Source organism: Halichoerus grypus, chromosome 9, assembly GCF_964656455.1.
Source record: "Halichoerus grypus chromosome 9, mHalGry1.hap1.1, whole genome shotgun sequence".
Taxonomy (NCBI): domain Eukaryota; kingdom Metazoa; phylum Chordata; class Mammalia; order Carnivora; family Phocidae; genus Halichoerus; species Halichoerus grypus.
In genome coordinates, this window is record NC_135720.1 from 141,542,720 (window position 1) to 141,569,142 (window position 26,423).

The 26,423-nt window shown below is 43.4% G+C and overlaps 1 protein-coding gene across 10 annotated transcripts in view; it reads left to right on the plus strand.

Moving 5' to 3' along the window:
* Nucleotides 1–26,423, plus strand: part of CARMIL1 (capping protein regulator and myosin 1 linker 1) — a 307,843-nt gene that overhangs the window by 189,180 nt on the left and 92,240 nt on the right. For all 10 annotated transcript variants that reach the window (XM_078055759.1, XM_078055757.1, XM_078055761.1 and 7 more), the window contains 7 exons: nucleotides 2,727–2,796; nucleotides 10,370–10,451; nucleotides 11,143–11,242; nucleotides 11,345–11,399; nucleotides 15,867–16,039; nucleotides 17,489–17,557; nucleotides 20,131–20,224. In XM_078055759.1, coding sequence (XP_077911885.1) covers nucleotides 2,727–2,796; nucleotides 10,370–10,451; nucleotides 11,143–11,242; nucleotides 11,345–11,399; nucleotides 15,867–16,039; nucleotides 17,489–17,557; nucleotides 20,131–20,224 — 643 coding nt within the window. The remainder of the gene's footprint in view (nucleotides 1–2,726; nucleotides 2,797–10,369; nucleotides 10,452–11,142; nucleotides 11,243–11,344; nucleotides 11,400–15,866; nucleotides 16,040–17,488; nucleotides 17,558–20,130; nucleotides 20,225–26,423) is intronic.

Here is a 26,423-nt window from a genome sequence, read left to right on the forward strand (position 1 = left end):
TTTCTTTGGCCGAGGTCGCGCCCCGAAGGAGGACTGACTGCTGAGGGGGTTCTGGGAGGCACATCGTGGTGCCCACCAGCGGCCACTAGGCTCCCGACGTGCCTGCCCCACCACCTTCCCCTGCACCAAGAGGGGCGGACGGAGACCCTCGCTTGTTGAGGGGTTGGAGGTCAGCAGCCATAAGAGAATATGCTAAAGCAATGCAAATGCTTTTGAGAGAAACCTTCTAAGTTTGGGCATCACCATGTTCTGCAGAAGTCTCTCACAATCTGGGGCTTCTTCAAAAACAATGAAAGACTATGACCGCTTACTTCATAGCTGTGCTTTTTCCTTGCAGACTTGTCAGGCCACAGGGGTTTTAGTAAAGAACATGGTGACATTGTTCCTTGTGTTTCCTAAAATCTTCAGTGTGGTTCTTGTGCATCCTGAGGATGCTTCTGCATCACTCAGAGCGAGGCCCAAGGTCCTATTTACTGCTCATGCTGGCGCTTTCGCTTTCTTCCCCCTGTCCCTGCTTCCCTGTGCCCTTCCTTGCTCCCTGTCACATGGCCCCCCTTCTCCCCATCTCCCGGGCTGAGTATTTTTAAGAAACCTATTGCATGAGCTTCTCAAAAATGCTAACTAGCATCACATATCCAGAGCCGGCGAAATGAAATGCAAATTCTTCTCTTAACCAGTGTTGCAGTAATGATGGAGGATTGGAGAGGACAATCGTTAAGGCCATTTTTCCATCACTGCGTGAAGAGTAACAGCGCTTCCTGCCGTGGAGCTTTCCCCGGTGCGAGCTAGGCTTCGTCATTGTTCCCTTTGGTTTTGTTTTATGGTTGCTTTGGGATCTTTGTATTTGCCAGTCTCAGGAGCTGTTATATCTTCATCACTGGTTTTCTGTACCGTCCTTAAATATCTGAAAGCACACCATTGTTTCCTTGGCCTTAATCTACCTGTCAGGCGAGCAGGAAGAATTTCCCTTCCATGGAAGCATTGTAAGAATAGAGCGTTAAAATACGTGGCTGGGTTCTAGAAACTCAGCACATATGAGAACTCGAAGGGACCTCTTTGGGAATGTGCTGACTGTCCCATCTTGCTGATGAGCACCCGAGACAGAGAAAAGTGATGTGTGATGTCCTGGGAGCCACCCACTGTGGGTACAGAGCCAGGACCTCGGCGCTGGCCTTTGGGTTCTCCATGCCCCAGGCGCTTTCGGCGGCTCAGTACTGCCCCCAAGAAGGAAAGGGGGGGAAGCCCTTGTTGGGGAAAGAGAAGCAACTTAATAAGTAATAAAACAGGAGCATGCGCACAGATGAGATCTGCCCAGCCTTTCTCATCGGCCAGTGTTTAGAAGAAGGGACTGGTGAACTGGGTTGAAGGAATGAGAAGAAAGGCACTACCCGCCTCCAGCACTCTTCCCTGGAAGCAGCCCAGCTCGCGGGCCCCACGCGCACTGTGGGAGCTCTCTCGCTCAGTGGGTGGATGAGGCCAGAGTCACCGGCAGGGGGGATCCCAGAGACTGGTGTGAAGGAGGTGCCTTCCCACCTCACTCTCACCCCGCGGTATTTGTGGAGTATACGAACGAGGTGGAGAATATGGGAACACTGAGAACCAGTAGTCCCCCGAGGAGCTGATGCTTTGGGTCCACCCCCACCCCCCCAGTACTCCCTCCTGTCTGCCTGTCTTACAGTGGTGTGTGCGCGCACGCAAACACACACACACACACACACACACACACACACACCCACGTCGCCCTTGCCCGACAGCACACACACATACACACGCGCGCGTCGCCCTTGCCCGACAGCACACACACACACACACACACACACAGTCGCCCTTGCCCAACAGCACACACACACACACACACACACACACACACATGCATCGCCCTTGCCCGACAGCAGGAGCCCTCTGGTGCTCTCCCGTGTGTTCCTCCCCGGGCCGGTTGAGGTCTGTGATCCCCGCAGCGTGATTGATGGACGTGTGTGCCTGTGTCAGATTGTTGGTGAAGCCTGCTGAGGGGTGTTAGACTTTACGGGACTGACCGGAGCAGGTGGAACCGACTCATTCTCTTAGAGATGCGAGCCACATGATGAGTCCAGTCTCCTCAGCATGCAGACCAGAACATGCCTCTTCACGGTGATGTGCTTTGCCCTGAGACCAGCCTGTCATAGCTGGACAGACAGGCAGGATCCTGGGCTCGGACTCCGGACTTGGGCCTTATCTCCCGTGCTCTTGTCTTCCTACCTCCTGCTGTAGGTGCTGGGAAAAAAAACAAAAACACCCTCTCCGTAGACGGTAATTTCTGGTCCTGGATACAGCGGAGCCTGAGTCCCTCATAACCTATTCCTTAGGGAAAACCAGTGTGACTTTGCTACTCTAATAACAATTGCCTAATAATTTTCTAAACGATATTAAAGGTGTTCTCAGGCAGATGCAGGTGGGAATTGATCTGTGATGAACACCGTTTAATTTCAGTGTGCAGTTAGGGGCACTGTTGGTTTATTTGCATAGGAACAGCGATCCCGGCATTCGGAATGGGCCTGCTCTGAGTCAGACAGAAGAATGTTACAGCGTCAGTCCTCACTGTGTCTGGGAGGAAGAAATGCAGTTGGCATTCTAAAACCCGACATGGTGCTTGGTGCTTGACCTTTTCTGGGCTTTATTCAGCGTGCGAACGTATTTCGGTGCAGCCTCTGGAATCTGTGTCTGATGTGTGTGTTTTCTCCCCCCAGAGCGCTGTTGCTGGGCCTGGCTTGCAATCATAACTTGAAGGGGGTTTCTCTTGATCTCAGCAATTGTGAGGTAAGAACACGTTCAGACTACGGGATGGAAGAGATTATGATAGCCTCAAAATTGCTTTGCCTCTTTCCTGGAAAAAGTGTGATGCTGTGAATCCAGAGGGTATAAATGAAGCAGAAAAACACACATTTTATAGAAGTTTCTGATGTTCTGTATTTTGCAAGTTTTATCTACAAACAGCCACAGAACGCCGTTCAGAAAGCATTCAAGTGTGTTTTTAATGACTTGGGGTTTGTTTGTTTTTTATTCATTCTTCGTGCCAGTTGCTTAAGTATTCTATGATGAAGCCTCGAGATACAAAAGCCATAGACTAGCTTTACCGTTATGAAAAATGCAATGTTCTATGTCCCTCGCAGGGGACAGATGCGTGTAACCTGACTTGGATTCAGAGTGTGTGCAAGAGAATGACTGTCTTGTTATTCGCCTTATTTTTTAATGTCTCGATTTAAAACAGGAAAATTAAGATGCTTCTCAAAATTACAGCAGTTCCAGACCCTTCCTATCAAAGAACACCAAGATAATTTGAGACTAAGAGCCTCTGCATTTTAGAGGGTACCTGAACTTTTAGTCTTGAGACTTTCAGTTTGTGTGGAGACCAGTAAGAAAAGACCCAGGTACAAGCCACAGGGCCTCTTCAGAGCCTGACTTTATTCAGCACGTCGTACGTGGTTCCTTCTTACTGGGGCTGGAGGTGATGTCCCTTCATTCCTGCTCCTGGGCCTTTCTGCCCACTGTTCTCTCCTCCTCCCACACACTTGCCATGTCCCTCTTCCCCAAGGCTTCCCTCTCCGAGGATCTAGCTCAAGTCCAGTCTCCTCCATGCCTGCACCAGACTGCTGGGGTTCGATCCGAGTTTGGTCTTTACTAGCTATGCGGTCCCGCATGAATTAGACGAGACTGCAAAACCTCAATGTCTGCATCTGCAAAATGAGCAATGTTAGTGCCCTCCCAGTGGCTCCTTACGGGGTTTAGAGGAGTTCTTCTTTGCAAAGTGCTTCCTGGGGCATCTGGGGCATGTAAGGGTTCTTTGCTTTTGTTGCTTATCTGTCTGTAGAATTTCCCCCCTGACTGCTTCAGCCCTTGGCGATCTTGCTCTTTTCTGATTGTCTGGTACTTAATGATGGTGACGTGCATTTGGACAGTGACCCATAGGGTGTCCTGCGCAACTGTTCGATTAGCGCCTGTGTGCTCTCCCTGCTAGGCTGTAACTTTCCGGAAGATACTATTTGTGTCTTACTTATTTTGTGTTTCCCTTAGCTCCTAACAAAATGCCAGGTACCAAGCCTAACACTAAATATTGAAGATTGATGCTTTACCTCTCTGAAAATTCTAGAAACTGACAAGTTTGAAATCGTACCATGTAAATTGTTAGTGCAGGATTTTTTTTTTTTTTTAATTTTGAGCTGGGGTTAATACCAACTGTGTGTGATTTACCTAGTCATTTTATTTGGAAAAAAGAAAAGCCAAAAGGAACAAAAAACAAAACCCACAAAACCCCTAAAAAAGTGCACTGTCAAATTTTCATGTGTAAATCGCTGTTCTTTTTTTTTTTTTTAATAAGATTTATTTATTTATTTTAGAGAGAGCACAACTGGAGGGGCAGAGAGAGGGGGAAAGAGAATCTCAAGCAGACTCTGTGCTGAGCACAGAGCCCAATGTGGGACTTGATCTCACAACCCTGAGATCATGACCTGAGCCAAAATCAAGAATTGGACGCTTAACTGACTGAGCCACCCAGGCGCCCCCAGTGTTCTTTTATTTATAAAGACAGATCATATAATAGAAACCGAGTCTGGAAATATGAATTAATTGCTTACTAATACTTTCTTACGGGACCTGGCAGTAGTAAAAACTTTTGTATGGGGGGAGCAGTAAGAAGAATGGGGATAGGAAGGGTTATTCTATCAAAAAAAGCAAATTGGTATAAACTTGATTGTTCTACTATCTGACACTACTGAATGACCCAGATGTTTCACTTTCCTCATTAAATATAGTGACTACTCTCAGTACAACATCTTCTGTTTAATTCTGTGATCAAAATGGGAAGGGACGTAAGTGATCATCTGGTTCCCATACTTAGAGATGAAGAAAGTGAGTTCTAAAGAAGCTGAAATAATCCGGCTTACTAATGGCAGAGTCATGATGAAAGTATGCTTTCCTGATTGTTGTTAATTATGTAGGTAATTATTAGAACATCAAGTATGATTAGACATTTTCTTCTCAAATAAGTTGTCAGGTGCCATATGCCCAAAGAAGACTGTGTTATATCACTGTGTAGCTTGTTCTTTAAACTCCTTTGTGATCCAACTGGGAATAACTTTCAAAGACAGTTCTATTTGGTGAACTGATAAAATTGACATTTTTGTAGGTCAGAAATGGCAGGCTGTTGGCAATTTCATATGGTTCCCCCCAATGGCTACTAGACTTTTCCTTTATAATTTTTTTCTTACTAAGGCAGGAATCCAGATGAAATGATTGCTCTCTGATGGTAGGGTTGGCCATTATGATGGTGATAATTACAACTTCCTTTTGGCCGTTCGTTTATGGGTTCTATGATGCAGCGGTACTGCTGAGAGATGGGGACCCTCCAGACTACCTTGGGGCCATGTTCTTCCACCATCTTAATGCTTGAATCACAGTCCCAGGGGCCACATTTATAAAGTCACCTTATGTTGCTGCTCGTGGAAATTGGTGAAACACCAAATTACTTTTCTAAATTAAGGCATCTTACCACATTTTTCTTCTTACAGATGGGTGTCCAAATCTAACTAGGTTTCACTTTGCTCCTCTCCACGATAGAGTAAATCTCTCTGGTAAAGGTGTGAGGGGTTATGATATTATCTGTGTAGAATGCTTGGCCATTTGAGTATTAACTGCTAACCCTTTTAATGATTTGACACTTCAGAATTTAGGTAGTGCTCTCAGAAAAAATCTTTCGCCGACATGGAAGTTTAAAATTATGCATGTGTCTGTTTTTTTCTGTTCATTCTGTCTTTAGCCCTCGTAGACACAATCCCCTCTAATGTGTGTGTGAAATACCGTGAAGTCTTTGTATATTTATAAGTAAATAGTTCCTTTTATTTACAAAATAGCTACTTGCCACTGGTTAATTTTAAAATCAGGTTTGTATGGGTGTTACAGAAGATAAAAGGCCATCATCTAAGATGGTTGAGTTTATCGGGAGGAGAGAGGAAAGTAACTTTCAAGTCGGAATTGTTTATAGAGATGGAAAAGGGGATATGATCAATGGTATTGTAATAACGTTGTAGGGCGTCAGGTGGTGACCACACTTACCATTGTGAGCATTTAATGTATAGAATTGTTGAGTCACTATATTATACACCTGAAACAGATGTAACACTGTGTGTCAACTATACTTGAGTGTTTTTTTTTAGATTTTATTTATTTGATAGAGAGAGACACAGCGAGAGAGGAAACACAAGCAGGGGGAGTGGGAGAGGGAGAAGCAGGCTTCAAGCAGGGAGCCCGATGCGGGGCTCGATCCCAGGACCCTGGGATCATGACCTGAGCCGAAGGCAGACGCTTAATAACTGAGCCACCCAGGCACCCCTTGAATGTTTTTAAGTGTCTGCATAGGATTACAAGTAGTCATGGGAGACAAAAGGGGGTCATTGCAAAGGGTGGGTACTTTGGAATCAGAAAGGCGCCCTCTGAAACCTGGCTCAGCCACTTGGCTTGCCTTCCTTCAGCCTTTGGTTCTCACCTGTGGAATGGAGATTTTAACAGTTTGCGAGACAGTATTTGGCACCGTGCTGAGCCCGGCACATGTGGGCCATACTTGGGAGGGAAGAGGATTACTACAGTGAAGCCTTATTTTGAATGTCAGAATTCACAGCATGGGTCAGTATGGCCTTTCTGAAAAATTTTTATTTAGAAGCCATATAAATATTCCGCCTTTTCTGAAACATTTTGGGAATTGCCTTCAAAGCTATTTTAAATCTTTCAAGAAGAATTAGTCTCATCCATTTATAGTCGTACCTGATTTCGAACACAAAACCGTGTCACTCTCTATGGCCCAACTTGTCTGTGAATGGCCTGTGCCTGATCCTAATTCACTCTCAAAGGGTAAGGATTCAGCATCCGTGTGGATGTTCAAAGAAATGCGTTCCATTGCCCTCAAGGTTAGTTCCAAAAGAAGCATTTCAGAACTGTTTTATATGGTAGTAGTGAAATTGGCACGCGGATGTATTCTCCCCACGTACCTGTCTACCTGAAGGGAGGCCGTGGGTCTGTCATTTTGGCCTGTGTTGAGAAATCTTTTTCACAGTCCTACTTCAGGAGAGTAGGTAAGTGCTGCAACTGAATTCTTCCACGTCACTCTCCTTCCAAGTGAGAGAGAAAAATCCCCGAGGCTTCAACGGAGACTCAAAGGCTAATTACAGCTGAGAATTAGGTGTAGGTCTGGGTGTAGAGTTAATTCTTTTAAGGAGAAACTTCCCGTTCCACAGTTCCACAAACTCGTTCCACAAACTCGTTCCACAGTTCATGGCAAGATGCTTTGATGATGTATAGAAAGAGGAGCCCCGGATACTAAAATTTGTAATGAGTAGGACATTGCTGCAAGCGAATAGGAACTTCTGAGGCAATTCCGTCCAACTTGACAGTGGTTCACGCAGCTTTGAGGCGCGAAGGCAGGTGTGCTGTGTGTGTGTGGGGGGGTTCCTAACCGTAGTACCCCCCGCGGATCAGTTTCCCGTTGGGCCCCCTGATCCTGACCTGAGCTGAAATCAAGAGTCGGATGCTCAACTGACTGAGCCCCCAGATGTGCCCCAAAGGAAAATGAATTTTCCAAATAAAAGTTCTGTCTAGATTTTAGTTTTCCTTGTTTCTCTTGTCCCCATTATGGCTATTTGAGTATTAGATGCAACTATTCACTTAGAACTATGAGTAACATCTGAAATGTTCCACCGTTCTCGAGTGAGAGGACACTTCTCTGTGGAAAGAAATGTGAGTTTATTTTTTAACTTTTCAAAAAGTATTCAGTGATTCAGTCACATTGACTCCTCTTTGATCTTGCTTTCTTTTAAATAATGTTAGTGTGTGGGATCCAAATGAGGGTAATTTAAAAACCAGTTTTACACGCACACATGTGGACACAGCCTCTAATTAGGCAAATTCATTTAAAAGGATTTTCATTTACAGTAATGGAAAAGCTTTTATTGTTTTGGGAAAGCTTTAGCTTTGGGGGAGTTTTAGGCATTTAATAACTTGTGAATTCAATTGAATGTTCTTGGTAACTGAGGATCAGTTATCTTCTTAGTTAAATTTTTGATTTTGGTTTTGGGAGCAGATTTTAGTTGGAAGTGTTTTTCTGACTCTTGCTTTTTTACATGGTATATTGATAAAGACTTCAGCTTCTCTGTTCTGTTTACTGCTGATAACGTGTTTTCATTTTTTTCTCCTTGGGCTTTCCTTAGCTTGGCCACTGTGTAAGTACTTTATGAATCAAATTAGGGTCTGTGGATATATTTGATTGTTTTTTAGCTATTGGAAAATGTTAGTTTTATGGGTATATGCTACAAATATTAGCAGTCAAGAGTATTTGTAAAATAAACAGAATTGAGCACTTAAATGTCACCTATATTTTCCATTATCTGTAAATGGAATATTTTTACTGTACTTGATAATAATAACAAGTAGAGATTTTCTTGTAGAAATTTTACTTCTCAACAGAGACATCACTAACAGCAAATAATCAAATTGTGGAGACTTAGGCACTTATGTTTATCTTCTCAGAAGTGTCATTTTTTCATGCTCTGAATATCAAATTATGTTTCTTTGAAGTGTTTGCCTGAAGTATTTTTTGCTTTAACTTTGAAGTAGTCTGAATCTGAAGTCGTGCTTCTTAAAACTATTTGTGGTGAAAACCTGGTTGTTATTTTTTTTTTTTTACTTCCATTTCATCATAAACCAATACTTTTGCAAAAATAAAAAAAAGATTTAAAAACACATAAACAATATAAGCCCTCATTTTTTGTTATTAGATGCAACAGACCTAAAATTATTATTACTAAGGTTTCTAAAATATTTATAGTCAATTTCTGTACTTATTTTACCTAAGACCAGTAGCAAACTTTGCAGACTGCCACCTGTCTGTGGACCACACTTTGAGTAGCATCTGCCGGGGCGAGTCTAGAGATGATGTGATAAAGCTGGGCTTGGGGCATGTGGGTAAGCTCGAGAGCGCCTGGGAATACAACCACGTGTAGTAAAATACCTGCTGATTCTTGGCAATTGCTCAACACATTGGGTTATAAGCCCCTCAACTGTGGGGTTAATTGGTCTTGGTTTCCCTGGAGTGTGTAGACCAGCCTCCTGGGCAGGTGTGTCTCTGTGTGACACTCCCCTTTAGAGTTCACTTCGGGTCCCCCAGAGTAATCTGCTGTCACCATAGAAAGTAGGGAAGGCTGAATTTAAATACCTCAACTGAAATACTCCTGAATAAAGAGCAATCCCAAAACTGCTTAACACCCAAGGAGCCAGGGAAATTGGCAGGTTTTGGTTCCGGGTACCATAAAAATATTGCATCTAAAATAGTGAACTAAGGATTCTTTAAATTCTTACATCAAAACTTGCACAAGTTCTAGGGAGTAGCATTTTGCATTTTATACTTGGTATAGAAATTTAGATACATTTTAATTTTCTTGTATCAATAGAGAAGTACTATGTTCCCTTGGTACATAATAGGTTCCCAATAAATGATAGTTTCTTTCCCTTATTAAATAGTAAGTTAGTCAAGCAAAGGGGCCATAGCTCAGGAAATTTGCATCTTTTACAATCCTTTACATATGGTAGGAACTCAAATAGTTGCTGAGTGAAGAATAAAAAGGTACTCTGACCTCTGTAGATAATGCTTTTGGTTTTATGGGAAAAGATGCAAAGTATTGAGTTTTATAGGTTGCCTGTCTCTTTAAGTAAATGAGGTCATGAAATGAGAATTAGTTTTGCTACAAGGCAACCATAATAATATTTTAAATTGATCTAACATCTTTTTCTTCTGTGGCTCGATGAGTTTATACAAATCATTTCATAATCACCTTTCGCTGTTTACTTTGTAATCGTGAGACTGCACACCGTTTCGGTGGGAAGGCGGGCTGGGTCCTTCACGAAGTGGATGACAGTCAACAACACTTCATCTTCATTGTCTCCTTTGATTGTTTTGCTGCTACGTGGTGGAGTTCTACCCTGAAATCTGGAATAATCAAACAAAATCCATACCAGTTTCCCATGTATAAAAGGGAATTGCTAGATTTCCAAAAGTCAGAAATGAAGACAGTTCTTGTGGGCTGAGAGAAGCTGCGTTCCCCATGCTGACAGAGAGTATGGTCTCCATCTTCTGTTTCTTTTTCTAGCAATTTCCAGAGTTCGGTACTATGGGAAACAGTAGCAATGACTAGTGATTGGCTCTTTACCACTGATGGTAGCTATGGAGTTGATAAGCGTTCACTCGTTCTTTGGCACCAAGTCGGAGACTGTATCTCCTGCTTTTAGTATTTTTTGGTTCCACGTCCAGTAGGTGACTACTTCACCTTGTGTGTGGTTTGTGTTTCTCCAGCTGAGATCAGGAGGCGCACAAGTATTAGAAGGCTGCATCGCCGAAATCCACAACATCACCAGCTTAGATATCTCCGATAACGGTAAGTCAGAAACCAGAAAAGAAACAGAAATATTATTTGAAGCAAGTTAGTAAGGGGAAAATAGAAAGCTCAACCTAGACAACACCTTAATGAACGTGTTATCTCACTTCTTGACCAATAGGGCTGTTAAGTTTTAACAGAATTTATTTATGGAATAAGTCGATACCAAAAGTCTTACTAAGTTGATACCATGGCCAAAAATGCAAGAAAAGAAGTCAGTTAAAAAAAAATACCCTCATCAGAACATCGATAACGATCTTGATCTGACCTTTTGCATTCTTGGTGATAATAAAATAAAATCCTTGTTTATTTACTCAGAAACTTGTTTCATTAGCTTCATTTCTGCCAATTACAGTAGCGTGTGAGTAGGAGCCTGTTTAGTTCGCATTGGCAACTGCAGTTACCTACCAGCAAACGGGATGTTAGGATCTTCTCTTACACAATTGTGGGCAGAGGTGAGACTCATCCTCTCCCCGTTCCTTGCTGAGAGAATGAGTTTATCCCTGTGAAATAATAGGACATAAAAAGAGAGCAAAAGATTCCTTTGAAAATGAAAGATTAGAATCCCAGGGCCCTCGGGACGGTAGAGAAAGTCATCCAAGTTCATGTCACCTTTGCTTAATTGTGTTCCAGCTGAGAATTTATTTATACATGTGTGTTTTGATTATCTGCTTACTCTGATTCTTTCCAGGTTTAGAATCTGACCTATCCACCTTAATAGTGTGGCTCAGTAAAAACAGATCAATACAACACCTGGCATTAGGCAAAAATTTTAATAATATGAAATCCAAGTAAGAGTTTTAAATTTTTTTTATATGACAATGATGAAAATAAGCAACCTCGTGAAAGCTTTTGATTTGATTCCACTGTCCACATCTTTAAAATCTCTTTAGAAATCTGACGCCTGTGTTGGACAACTTAGTGCAGATGATTCAAGATGAAGAATCGGTGAGTACTGTTTCTGCCGAGTTAATGTTGCTACACTTTCAGATAATTTTATCTATATACACCATTTCTATTGTTTTTTTAATGAAATAAATATTTATGCTTTAGTACAGTTAAATAATGTATTTAAAATTGTTTACTCTTCATTTCAACTCATTACTAATTAAAGGAAGATTGTAACTAAAAGATTAAAAGAAGTATAAATTGACTTATAAGCCCATCTTTTAAAAAGACTTACTACTTCCTAACTTCAGCGGATGCTCTAATCTGCAAGCATGAATTTTTTTCAATCTAGTTGACTTTCTGACCTTATATCATGCTGGGAAACATCATATTGCTAATTTGAATTTCGTCTAGTAATTATGCAGAATTACAAAAGCCTAAGAAAGTTGGTCGCCCATCTTAAATTACTTCTAGAGCTCTAGTGTCCTTCTTCTAGTTTTATTCTCTTCAGTTGCTCCTGGCCAAGACTTGGTTCTGGGTAAAGAAATTTAATTTTAAATAGTATCCTATTTTGCTGCCCTTTAAGGTGCATTAGAAAAAGAAAAAAGATACATATTTTTAAGATTTATTTTAGAGAAAGAGCATGAAGAGGAGGGGCAGAGGGAGAAGGAGAGAGAATTTCAAGCAGACTCTGCACACAATGAGAAGCTGGATTCGCGGCTGGATCTCATGACCCTGAGATCATGACCTAAGCCAAAACCAAGAGTCGGATGCTTAACTGACTCTGCCACCCAGGCGCCCTAAGAAAAAGATACTTTATGGACAAAGCAAGAAGCACTCTGCTGTCAATTCCTTTAACTTAAACCCAGTGTATCTTACATTTTGTACCTTACATTTTACTGATGCTCTTTAAGAGTTTGTCCATTACTTATTTTAGTCCTGTTTGGCCACCAACCAGCTTTTACGGTTCCTAAAACCCAAATCAACATGTATTCCTACGACAAAGACTCACATTATTAATGTTTTGTGATAGCTACTTTGTAGGTCATAAGAGTGATTTCCTCTATGAATCATGTGAGATAGGACACATTTTTAAAAAGTGTCATTTTCCCTCTTGACTTCATACAGGATAGTAACAAATTCTATTAGGACTGTAAGCTAACTTTTCTGAGCAAGCTAAAGGGCCAGGAGAGGTGGAGACTGGAACTTTTCCTTGCTTCTCCTTGCCCACACTTCTCTGTGTGGCTCTAACCTGGAGGGTGCGAGAAAATTCGGCTGTCCTGCCTCTTCGTTGTGTGGATATAATTTCCAACCTATGGACTAGAAATGAAACTCATTATTATTTAATGAATATGGGCACTTCTCTTTGTCCTCATTTGGTAACACCTTGTTTTGTTACTTTTTTACTGGGTTATTAAAATTAGGGGCATAAATCAGAATTGACACAGTTTTGCATATTTAATTTGACTTTATACCACCTTGCTTTGAGTTTCTGAATTCACAGTCTTGGCCCAGTTTTAAAAGATTGAGGAAGCTTATATTGCAGAATCCCATTTGATACTCATCCCCAAATACTTGTTTCTTAGTGCATATTTTAGGAAAATTTACATTTTATGAAAAATAGATTTTAAAATTTCATGTTTTGCTTATTACATGAGGGTCTTCTGTTTCTATAATTCCAAAAGTCTCTCACTTAAAAACAATCTTGATATTTAAAACACACCTCAAAACATATTTGCAGGTGGGAAAGTTTGCTATGTAAATGTGAATTCTGTCAAGTTACAAGTTTGCCGCTAATAATATACAGTGGAAAGAAAGCTCTTTATGTTCATGTCACTGAAAAGTAGGTGGCTTTTTCAGAAAGCAATTACCTTCTATTTTTTTCCTACTTCTGAATTAGTAATGTGCAAAACAATTCAGAATGATTAGGAGCTGAGTCTTGCGACTCTAAAAATTCCACCAATAACTGACACAATCGGGCTGTCTTTTTATTTTATTTTTTAAAGGTTTCTCCATATATAAAATCATCTCTTGCTTTGTACGTTCTGACCTTGTGTTTATAGGAGCCTGTTCTTTAACGGCCTGTGGAACACTATCTTCGCCTCGTGTTGCATGTTATATTTGGTTGGAAAACCTAGATGCCCGGGGCTCCAATGTCACTTTCAACTACAGACCGTGTTTGTCAGGCCGCTGTGACCGGAGCCCTGGGACAGTAACGCGGAGGGGCCAAGATGCCAGGGAATCTTGTTTTGAAGTGTTACACACAAACCCGTGTTGTAACCAGTGGAAGGGAACGTATTTCTCCTGGGAGTGCCGGGAGCAAGGAGGCAGATTCTCAGATTAAGCATGTTCAGCTATGAAAAGAAATAGTAAGATTTCAAATAGTAATACTGCGTGGAAGTTCAGTAAATCAGGAAGGGATGACCTTATAAATATGCATGCGATTCAGGCTCTTCTGTTCGCATTAATGACTCTACCTATTATGTTTAAGTGTTAACTGGGGTGTATTCGAGTTTGAATATAGTACTGGAATCGATGCTTGCTAGCTTGGAGACTTGGCAGCTTTCCAGAATGAGGAAGCAGCCGTAATATATCGTTTTTGTAGTAATTGAATAGAGATTATTGAAATGATGAGAGATGTGATTAGAGCTTTTTATTAAAGGAACACTGCATTTGTTTTCATTTAAAACATTAAGGTTCCCGAGGCTGAAGCCTTTTAGTTTAGTTTTTTTTCCATTTCCTTGAGTGCGGGATTTTAACATTAACGCAACCTCCCTAAAGCTGCCTGCGTCTAAACGTATGCGGGCTTTCTGGTGCTCAGTGCCCTAGCATTTACCAGGCCGTTTCATTTTAGAAATTTGATTCACGTTAATAGATTACCTTTTGATTTTACCGTAGCTGTGTTAGGTTTAGAGAGCATGGCCAGATTTGGACAGTAAGGACAGTGAGTGTGGTCACTTGGTCAAACTGTAGTCACGCATGAGGCTGCTTGTGGATAACTGAGTCTTCAAGCCATCAGCGCCCCCGTCCCCCCTCCTGTAGCCTTTTGGCAGATGCACCTCGAACAGATCAATGTCGGGTGGTTGAGTGGGTACAGACAGACGCACGCAGCGTCTCCAGGTACATCTCGAGAGCCCGGATGCCATGGGCCCTGGTGGAGCATCGATGGCCCTAGCCGCCATGTCCTCCTCCCTGTAATGTCAGCCTGCTTATGGAATAAGCATCTAGAACTGTGTAGTATGGCTGGGCCACTCAAGACCACCTGAAGCAACCCGGAAGACATCCAGATCCCCCAGGGAGGACTGAGTTCTGACGGTCGGGGCCGCATTGTTTCAGGTTCTAGAATTCTCCCCGCTTCATTAATTCCATTCTGGCTGAACTCAGGAATTGCCAATTCAGATGCCTGCGGGGCTGGTCTGGAGGCATAAACAAGTTTTTCGGGGCCAGACAGAACCTGCCTCTGGGCCACGGGGTCTTCAATCCCCGGCTGAAATGGACAGCAAGGGAGCTGGTTTGGATTCACCATCCAGCTTATGGCAATAAAAAAGTCACAGACGTTTGACTTTTTCTCTTTTTTAAAAAATTACATGTGTTCTGATTGGTACTTTTAAGATAAAACAGAGGCTATCATCAAAAGGATCAAGGATAAGCTACGAGGGGCCCAGAGCACAAAATCCATTCCGTTCTGCAACTTTCTAACCATGTGACCTCGGTTGAGTCACTTAGCCTTTCTGCGTCTCATTTGGGAGAGATGGGGATAACAATACCAAGTATGTAACACATAAGTGTTGGGGGTTTCTATGATTAATACATATAAAAAGCTGGAACAGTGGTTAAGGATAGTATGCATTCAGTAAATGTCAGCTATTATTAATCTTGGCTGGCTTTTATTTTGCATTTGTCCTTTGCTAGTATTTTAAGATGTCATTTCACCTTGCATAAAAATAGAATGGGTAAAAAGGGATAGCGTAGCCATATAGAAGCTCGGAAATTTCATGTACTCTTCTTATTTATTTCTTCCTGTCCTGCAGTTTTTTTTTTTTTTAAGATTTTTTTAAAATTTATTTGACAGAGAGAGACACAGCGAGAGAGGGAACACAAGCAGGGGGAGTGGGAGAGGGAGAAGCAGGCTTCTAGTGGAGCCGGGAGCCTGATGCAGGGCTCGATCCCAGGACCCTGGGACCATGACCTGAGTGGAAGGCAGGCACTTAATGACTGAGCCCCCCAGTCGCCCCTTCCTGTCCTCCACTTTAAAAGAGCTGGCACCTGCCACTTCAGGTGTCCTTCCACCCCTTCCCTTAGGAGAGCGGTGGCCAGTATTCAGCACTGAAACCCAAGCTCTCCGTGTGTATCCAGAACCTTCGGGTCCCATTCATCAGCGTTTTTGAGCCAGAGTTTCAAAACGAGACGCTCTGGATGTGTGTAGCGGGCACCTCCCCGGCGATTCTCCATGAAACGGGTCATGGTGGGCGGAGGCTGCTTCCACCAGCCCGTGTCACTGCTTGCTGCCCCTTGTTCCTTCCTCAGCCCCTGCAGTCCTTGTCCCTGGCTGACTCAAAACTCAAGACCGAGGTCACCATCCTCATCAATGCCCTGGGAAGCAACACCTCTCTGACCAAAGTGGACATCAGTGGGAACGGGATGGGGGACATGGGAGCGAAGATGCTGGCCAAAGCCCTGCAGATCAACACCAAGCTCAGGTACGCGGGTCAGGCGCTCGGCCCTGAGACGAGGATGCGCGCCCTAAGGAGGGCCCTAGAAAGCTCTGGGGGACATTCCGGCCCCCCAGCATTGGAGAGCTGGTGGCTGTTTCAAGTCTTCTGTCACAATCCTGGGGATGGCAGGGGCATCCCGAAGTTAGACATTGGGATTCCCGCGAGCTGTCGTCTGACAGATGTTCACTGTGGCATAAAACCCAGCTGAGAGCTGGGCAGTGTCCTGTTTCACGGTGTTGGCAGCTGGGAGGGGAGGGGCAGTGAGCAGAGCCAGGAAGACGGAAGGTCCAACACGAGGGCCTTCCCTGTCCTTGGCTGTGAGCCCGTCACCTCCCCTCCCCCACTGCTGCCAATACAAAGACTTAAAGCCCCAGGGACGCAGGAGGTGCCTTGGTTAAAGGCAAGTTCATGCTGGGTGCTAACTATCCTGTGTAGTGGTTTTCAACCACTTGTAGTGTTTCCCAAGCGTGGCTTTTCTTAAGGACTGGCTACTTGGTAACCACTGTTATTAAGGACCACATTACCATCCATCCTTCAGAGAGATCCAGTTGCTCCCGAGTCCAGCAGTCTGGTAAATGAATATTTAATTCACATTGCTCTTCAAGGGGCTCTTTCTTGATGTTTCTGGATACTTCCCTTGCCCTCCTGAACTTTCTGTCTACACTGAAGCCAAAAACTGCAATAATTTCTCTGAAGGTCAGAGTGTATGTAAAGAAAGTCCTTGAGATCAGGAAGGGAGAGCATTTAGAGGTGTGATTCTTGGATCAGACAAGTAAAAGCTGCTTCATGTGGCAGGTGAATTGACAGACACCAAAATACCTCTGAAGTGTTCACATTCTGAAAGTGAAATAGTACTTTTCTTCCAAAATAGATTGTGTTTAAAAAGTAAACAGCGTCTATTTATGGAAACCAAGGGTTTACCAGCAGAGTGAGAACTTTCTGGGATGGCTGATCATACCATGTCAGGGCAATGATGAAAACAGAAGACGGACTCCTTTTAGTTACTTAGGATGGACCAAAGTCTCAGGACCCGAACTTCTTTGTGCTGGACAAGGGATTCTTTAGCATCTTTTATAAACAGCTCTAGCTTCAGACATGAGTACTAGAATACTATTTGGAGAATATGTTGAGAGAATATCAGAGAAATCAGGTTTTCTGGCTGCAAAGCATCAGGTAACATCATGGCACGTTAATGAGTATGCTGTGGCTTTTATTGTGGTTTTTTTGTACTATGTGAGCAGTAAATGGGTTAAGAATGTAATGTTGGAGGAAATGCTCATCCTTGCTGTGTCTAAAACTAAGTTGATGTTATTCCTTGCCTATCGTGCTAAAATACCTAGATGATGTTTTCTACAAGAGATTCATCTTCAGTAGGAGAATCATTTCCTCCATCCCCAAATGTCTGATCATTTATGTGACTTGGTTTTCCAACAGGACTGTCATATGGGACAAGAACAACATTACCGCACAAGGCTTTCAGGATATAGCTGTTGCTATGGAAAAGTAAGTTTTAATTGGGACTTCTTTCTGGAAAAATACAAAGGAACCAATGGTGTCTGTTTTACCTGTGGTATGATGGAGGTAGCAGTGCATTTGGATCCAGAAGATCTGGGTCTGAGCTAGCCAATGCTACCGAGCCGTGGGACCCGGGAAAACATGGACGTTGTTCTGGCGTGAGTTTTTTAGTCTGTCCACGAGGGCAGAGATGCACCATCATCGTGAGGATTAAATGAGATCACGGTGGAGGGGCCACACCACACGATGGTCACCTGGCTTTTCCTTATGGTTTCACATTCTCTTTCCATCAGGTCTTGCCTTTTTTGCCCATTATGACAACTCTGAATACAGTGAAGAGAAGAAAGCTGAGCTCCAGACAATAAACCTGAAATCAATGGACGGCAGGCTAACTTATTGCTGTCAGAGGCTTTCTTTATTACCATAGTAACTAAAGCCTGCAATTATTGTTTATTGTCAAAGTTACTTCCCTGGTAAACAAAACGAGGCAATAATATGAAGATGGCTGGAAGAAATTCTAGAAATCCTGGTTCTTTTTGAGCTCTTCAGTCCTCATATTGTATTCTGAAGGCAGAAATGATCAAAGCAGGTTTACAGCATTAGAAATGAGAGGTTACAAAATGTGGGTGGGAAATAAGGGGCTAGTAGCATAAAAGCTGGTCCCCTGGGGAAGGGATCGGGGAATGCTCATTATTGGTGTTTTTTCCCAGATTTCCCTTCATGCGTGAGGCCTCCTAGGTGGAGCTCTCATGCCCAGCATGGTATCATGGATAAAACCCTAGGCCTGGAAGAAAGAGCCCTCCATTCAGTCCCTGGCTCTGTCACCAGCAAGCCTATCCTCTTGAGCAAAGCATCACACCTTTCTGATTAATTCTTCTTTTACAGAGTGAGATCCCTAAGTGGCTTCCAATTCTAAATCCCAGGGTTCTGATTTAGTCAGGAGCCTATGATTGCAGCCCCCACAGACTGTCACTAAATATGGACAAGGCAACTTGCTCCACCTCTCCCTGGAGCCTTCCACCTATAATTACTCCCATTGCGCCAGGAAACCTTGGAATGGAAACATTTGTTTACAAATAGCTACATTTAGGTGCGAACAGCACAGTTGCCTCTGCTGTAGACTGCTAGCAGCCCACACTGGTCTTTGTGGGAAGCCCAAGAGCCTGCACACCCGGTACTCAACATTTCCAGGTTGACGGTAGGGCTCCCCAGCTTACAGTCTGTTCTGTACGCCGTGCTCCATGATGCCAGTGGCCCAAAGTCACCTTTGGTTTAAATAAAGTATGCTGGTCTGCAGCATGATCATCGTTGGACGAGGCCAAGGAAAATCCTCACGGCTGCAAAATAGATGCATTGTCTCTTCCTTTCAGTTGGCTGGCCCCTCTGAAACCAAACCAAACAATTCTGCTAAAACAAAGCCAAGGTAAAAGATTGAAGTCATGGAAATAACAGCCTTTGTCTTTGCACATTATTTTGCATTAAACCACCCTTAAGTTGGACCGAAAGACGTTTTTTTTTTCCCCATTAGATAACACCCGTACAGATGACTGCTATTATTAAGATGGTTACTTCTTTTTTTATTCATCCTGCATGATTAGTACCTTATTTGGGAATGAGTTGTTAATTTACTCTTCCACAAGAATCACACCGTGAGTGTTGCTTAGTGTTTACAAGGCGACCGGCTGTGGGATCCCAGTGCGCTAGGGGACCCCACTTGTCACCACGTGGCTCAAAAGGTCAATCTTCCTGAGTGCCATGCGGTAGCAAAGGGCAGATGGGTTTGGGGTGGGAGAGAGGAGGTGTCTCCAGGGCGAGTGTGTGGTCTGGGAGCAGGTGCCAGGGGTGGGGTCCGAGGCCAGGGCGCACTTTCAGAGTTCCGAGCTGTTTGCCTCATGCAAAGATGACTCCCCCCTGCCCTTCTGCATCTCACTAGCTGGTTGGCAGCAGGGAGGTAATATGGGGACACAGTTTTCCACCAGTTGCTTCACTGGGAGCCGAGAGCAGTGTGGACGTGGGCTGTGTGTGAGAGCGGGCCCCCAGGACCTGCAGAGGTCAAGGTGCTGAGCCAGGTGGGAAGCCCGTGCGAAGCAGCTTTTCTCAAGACAGTGGCTACTCTGGGGCCTCCTTGTTGAAAGGGGCGCAGAGCCTGAACAGACTGTTTTGTGGATGCCCCCGTCCTTGCCTTGCAAGCAGATGTTTTGGTTTCATTTTCTGGGTTTGGGCCTGGCTGTCACACGTAGTCACTGTGGGGCTCCTTTGGTGACTAAAACCCAAGGAGCAGCTGGATGCTGGACTTCCCTCCTCGCCTTTCTCTCGGGTCAGCTTTCCGGCCCCAGTTTGAAAATCTGGGTTTGAAAACAACCAAACCAGATGCCCTCCAGGCGTGTCACCGGGCAGCCACAGGTGCCCGGGCGGACCTGTAACCTAGGGCTCGGAGATAGGCTGTGAGTTTCAAATCTTCTAAGACACACTGGCAGCTGTCTCTGGATTTTAAAAAAGAGTGCTGATTAGAGGTAGTAGGATGTTATTTTTAAATAAACATTACCTTCTCCTTTTTCTAGGAACTATACATTGAGATTTATGCCGATCCCTATGTATGATGCTTCTCAAGCCCTAAAAACAAACCCTGAAAAAACAGAAGAGGCTCTGCAAAAGGTATCGGAGAATCAATAGCTGCATCATAAATTCACGTTTGAATCGAGTTTTGTTAGTAGTAATTCTGAACATAGGAACAGTACTTTGTATTTTCCAAAGCTTTCTTTGACGTGAGTTTGTATTCTTGTGATCACAGTTGGCATAACGTATGGCTGGGGGAGGAATAACATAAGAAAGATGAAAGCTGGGGCGCCTGGGTGGCTCAGTCGGTTAAGCGTCTGCCTTTGGCTCAGGTCATGATCTCAGGTCCGGATCGAGTCCTGCATCAGGCTCCCTGCTCAGCGCGGAGTCTGCTTCTCCCTCCGCCCCTCCCCCCTGCTTGTGCACTCTCTGTCTGTCAAATAAATGAGTAATGTTTTTTTAAAAAAGAAGAAGAAAATTTGTCCTGAAGTTTAAGTGGAATAACATTCTTACACCGTCAGCATTCTAGTACTTACCCACAGATAGCCTCTTGTTCCTCCTTCAGAGACTGTGTGGAACTGAAGTCAGCTGGCACAGCCTTTAACCTCAGCAGCTAGAACCTTCCTTTCTTCTCTCTTTTTTTTTTTTTTTTTTTTAAGATTTATTTATTTGCGAGAGAGAGAGCACAGGAGGGAGGTCAGAGGGAGAGGGAGAATCTCAAGCAGACTCCCTGCTGAGTGTGTTGAGCATGGAGCCTTGCACAGGTTCGATCTCTGGACTCTGAGAACATGACCTGAGTCAAAATTGAGTTGGACTCTTAACCGACTGAACCACCCAGGCGCCCTCCTTCCCTTCTTTTCCTGTCAAGAAATTTAGGATATGGATGAGATCTCCTTGTACCATCTTTGTTCATAGATGTGTCTAATTCCACACCCATTCCCACCTCCTTTCTGACAACCCCAGAGGACGACGGGGATCTCCCCCTTCGAAGTCAAGCCATCCATGGTGCCCGTGACCCCACCGTCTCTGTCTGGGCTGGAAACTTGCCCTGAGAGGCATTCTCTTGCTCTGCCACATCTCCATCCTTCTCTTCCTATGGTTATGGTTACCTTTTTTGATTTTTAGGTATGCTCGAGGATTTCCCATCTGAAGAAACCTACTCCACCTTTACTATGGGGGTGGGGCATCTTTGAAATCTTCCCTCCCTCTTTGTTCGCCCATCTGGTGGTACCATCCAGCTTCCCACACTTCACTTCTCTTTCCCACGTCTTCCATAGCCATGCCATCATCAGGTTTACAGAATCTACCGCATAAACCTCTTCCTTTAGCTCTCTTCCCCTCTCTTCCTATCACAGATGCCTTTGTTCAAGCCTCATCACTTTTCAGCAGGATTTGTGTTGTTTTCTTGGTTGCAGTCAAAAAGAGCCATCTTCTTTCACAGCAAATTTGAGCAGACTAACCTCTTCAGCCCACCTCTCCCCATTCCATCCCTGCCCCTCAGTGGCTTTTAGAGTAGAACCTCCTCTCCTTGAACCGGCGTAAAATTGTGCCCAGGATCCGCCTCCTATCCACTGCCACCTTCATCTCTTACCAACCCTGCCTCTTTGCTCTGCTCTACTTCAGGGAACTTGCTAGAGATGCGAATTCTTGGGTCTCAGAAATGGGGGTGGGACTCAGCAATCTGTTTTTACAAGCTCTTCTGGTGGCTGCAAATTTGGGAATCACTGCTCTGATCCAGAGGATACTCATGCTTTCCCCACTACCTACCATGTGTGTCTGTCGAGGTTGAAGGCAAGTGTCAGCTCATCTGGAAACTTCTCAGAGCCTCTTTCCTCCTCTGTGTAGGGGGTCTTCTCAGAATTTCCTGTGCTTGTCTCTGTCACTGGCCTTGTGACATCCTTTACGTTACCTGACTCCATATATTTTTTTCTCTCAGTGACTATGAACTCCTTGAAGGCAGAGCCTATGTATTTTTCATCTTTTTAGATGTTCAGCAGCTAGTACCGTGCCTGCCATACATGCTTGGATACTCCTTAGACTTTGTTGAATAAAAGGGAATAAGGTAGGGTGGGGGGAGGGAAAGCTGTGATGTGGCAACAGAAATCATCCAAGATTTGTATTCAGAAGATCTGACTAGGGGCGCCTGGGTGGCTCAGTCGGTTAAGCATCTTCCTTCAGCTCAGGTCATGATCCTGGGGTTCTGAGATTGAGCCCTGCATCGGGCTCCCTGCTCAGCGGGGAGCCTGCTTTTCCCTCTCCCTCTGCTGCTCCCCCTGCTTGTCCTCTCTCTATGTCAATAAATTTAAAAATCTTCAAAAAAAAAAAAAAAAGATCTGACTAAATCAAACTCTTTCCAGCTTTGTAATTTACATAAGTTACTTAATTTTTCTGAACTTTGGTTTCTTCATCTGTATAAAACCTACAGCTAGACAGGAGCTATGTTTAGCTGACATTTAACATACAGTTCATGCTGAGTGCCTGACGCTATTATAAATGCTTTACGTAAATTAACACTGATAATCTATAAAATAAATCCATGAGATAGGTTTGTTATATCCCCATTTTGCACATAAGAAAACCGAAGCACAGGACGGCCAAGTAATTCGCTGTGGTGCCAGGGACCAAACCAGGTAGTATATGTGAAAAAAAGTTTGTAAGCCACAAAGCAACATAAAAATCTTAGACCTCTTTATAGTTTCCCAAAGGATATTAGCAACTTGTAACAAAAGACATATCCTAGAGACACCAGGTTTCTGGGTTTAGATTTGACAGGTCAAGAGTTTGGCACTCATCACTCCCATCTTCACAACAAGAAAAAAGCTGAACAGACAGAAAATTGGTGACTCTTCTCAGATCCATCAAAGAATTGAGGCAAAAGCAAAGTAGACTGCCACCCTGGAAACTGGACATGTGGGAATTTAGAGAATCACAGTGAATCAAAGCCAAGATTGGCTTACCAGGGGCAGAAGCTAATGGGGTCAGTAACTCAGAGGAGTGCTTAACCAGCAACTGAGGAGTTGCTGGAGGCTTAGTGTGGACTAGTTTAAGAGTTAAAAACTCCTAGGGGCACCTGGATGGCTCAGTCAGTTAAGCATCTGCCTTCGGCTCAGGTCATGATCCCAGAGTCCTGGGATTGAGCCCCGAGTTGGGCTCCCTGCTTGGCGGGGAGCCTGCTTCTTGCTCTGCCTCTCACCCCACTTGTGCTTGCACGCTCTCTCTCTCAAAAATATAAATAAAATCTTAAAAAAAAAAAGTTAAAAACTTCTAGGGGCCCAGTCTTAGTGAGGTCCTGATCCCTTCATGGTCTTTACCTCCTAGAACCCCACCAGGTCATCACAGGAAAGACTGGAGAAAAATCCTCTCATGTTTCTGGTAGGGGGAAGGGAACAAGTAGCCATTTTGAAATCTACCTAGAACATTCCGTTGTTTATAACAGAGGCGTACACTCGAGAGAAACTACTCTACCGGAGCCTTATCTGATCTAGCAAAAGACAGTTAGACAATCCCAGCCTTCCTGTTTCACAGAAGGGAAGAAAAAAAAAAGGCCAAGAAATACTTTGGCAGGTCACAGCCCAGGGATTCCGGCCCACTAAATAAAACCTAGATTTAATCATAAGATTATAGAATTATTCCCTAACACCTAACCACCACATCAAGTGTAGTAACAGTGGATTACAAATGAGCAAAGCTGTAAGACACTCTATTTAAGAAGGGATTTCTAGGGAAACCCCAAAGCAACCAGGGAGATAAAAACAAGGACATGGGAAGAAATTAAAGTCTTTTTAGTTTCAAAGTATTCAGCATAACCCAGCTTCTAGCCAGATTAACATAAAATTGCACATTAAAAGCCTGATTACCTCAGTTCCTATTACCAGATACATCATACCCAGTCAACAACAACAAAAATAAATTAAAAAAAAATTTTAAGACATGCTAAAAGGCAAGAAAAAAAAAAAAACAACGCATTATGAAGAGACAAAGCAAACATCAGAACCAGACTCAGATATGACACAGATTTTGGAATTATCAGACAGAATTTAAAATAACTGATTAGTATATTAAGGGCTGTAATGAAAAAAGTAGAACACATGCAAAAACAGATGGGTAATGTAAGCAGAGAGAAACTCTAAGGAAAAAATCAAAAGGAAAATCTAGAGGTCAGAAACACTAACAGAAATGAAAAATGCCTTTTATGATCTTGTCAGTGGACTGGACACAGCTAAGGAAAGAATCATTGAGCCTGAAGATAGGTCAATGGAGACTTCCCACTGAAAAACAAAGAGAAAAAAAGGAATGGAGGGCAAAACCAGAACAGAATATCCCCAAACTGTGGGACAGTTACAAAAGATAGAGCATCCATACAGTGGGAATGCCAGAGGGAGAAGAAAGACAAGGGAACAGAAGAAATAGTTGAAATAATAATGACTGAGAATTTTCCAAATTTAATGATAGACACCAAACCACAGATTTAGGAATCGCAGAGAACACCAAGTAGGATAAATACCCCAAAAAATCTACATGGCGGCATTTCATATTTAAACTGCAGAAAACCAAAGACAAAGAAAAATTCTTGAAAGAAGCTAGGGGTGGGGGGACCACTTTACATATTGAGAAATAAGGATAAGAATTATAGCCGACTTTGGGTCAGAAATCATACAAGCAAGAAGAACGTGGAGTAAAATATTTAAAGTGTCAAAAGAAAAAGATCTAGCAGCCTAGAATTCTGTATCTAGCAAAATTTTTCTTCAAAATTAAAGGAGAGGGTGCCCGGGTGGTGCAGTCAGTTGAGTGTCTGACTCTTGATTTCGGCGCAGGTCGTGATCTCAGGGTCGTGAGATCGAGCCCCGCGTTGGGCTCCGTGCTCAGCACAGAGTCTGACGGAGACTCTCTCTCTCTCCTTTCCCTCTGCCTCTCCCTTCCCCCGCCCCCCACACTCTCTCTCAAATAAATAAATAAATCTTAAAAAGTAAAGGAGAAATCAAAACATGCAAAGATAGCAGTGTTATGAGGAGAGGGAGAAGTTGATGATACTGTATTATAAGGAACCTGCACTATTTGCAGATTGGTACAGTGTTCTGTGACAGTGGACTTGAAATAGTTGTGTATTGCAAATGCTAGGGCAACCACTAAAATAATTTTAAAAGAAGTGTAGTTAATATACTAAGGAAGGAGAGAAAAGTGTAATTATATACGGTCCTTAAAACCAGAGAAAGCAGAAAAAGAGGGGAAAATAAAAGAAGAAACCGAAGAAATGCCTCGTCTGCAAATATGTTAATTGTAAAATTTGTGTTTTCTTAAATGAAAATTTGGTGACTTTACAAGTGATAATTATCAGGGTTTTTTTCTATAATACTTACTATACTCTTATATATTTAAGGTTTCATTTTAACAGAACTCTATTCCCCAGAAGAAATATACTCTTTAATTTTACTCTACTAAAGAACAACATTGTGATCCTGTAATCAGTCTTTAGAAGTTTTGTTTTGTTTTAAATAGAAGATTCCTACACTGAAATGCCTTGTATGCTGCTGCTGTTTTCAGCAGTGACACTGAAGGTGTTGATAGGCTCTGGGTGGCCGTCCGGGTCACTGCTGCCCAGGGGGCCTGGCAGACGTGGTAATAACAATTTGGGCCCTTTCCCTCCCATTTGGCCTCAGTCGGGCCGCCCATCCTCAGCCTGTGGGAGGCGGGGTCTCTGTCCCTGGTCTGGAATGGTGCAGGGAAGGAAGGTTTATCCTGCTAATCCAAGATGCAAATACTCTCATTGTTATTCTTCCTTCCCCTTGCACTGGCTTTTAGAAATGAGCTTTGAATTTTCTTTTTTTTTTTGAGATTTTATTTATTTGACAGAGAGAGACAGGGAGAGAGGGAACACAAGCAGGGGGAGTGGGAGAGGGAGAAGCAGGCTTCCCACAGAGCAGGGAGCCCTATGTGGGGCTTGATCCCAGGACCCTGGGATCATGACCTGAGCCAAAGGCAGATGCTTAATCACTGAGCCACCCAGGTGCCCCTGAATATTTTTTTTTTCTAAAAAAATTCCCTCCAGGCTTAGTCTGTACAACATCATTGGTGCCCCTGGGGAAGGTCTGCAAATGCATGGGCCAGCCTTGGGTGCACGGCCCATACGTGAGCTGAGCCTCTCGTACAAGCTGCTCTCACAGCTGGCCCCCAGACAGTGCTTAAGGAGACCAAATGTAAAAGGATAAATAACAAAGCAAAAGTACCCAAAGCTGGGTGGCAGTGTGTGCCTGTTACATTTCAGGGAAGAATCTTTTTTTTGTTTTTGTTTTTGGCAAAA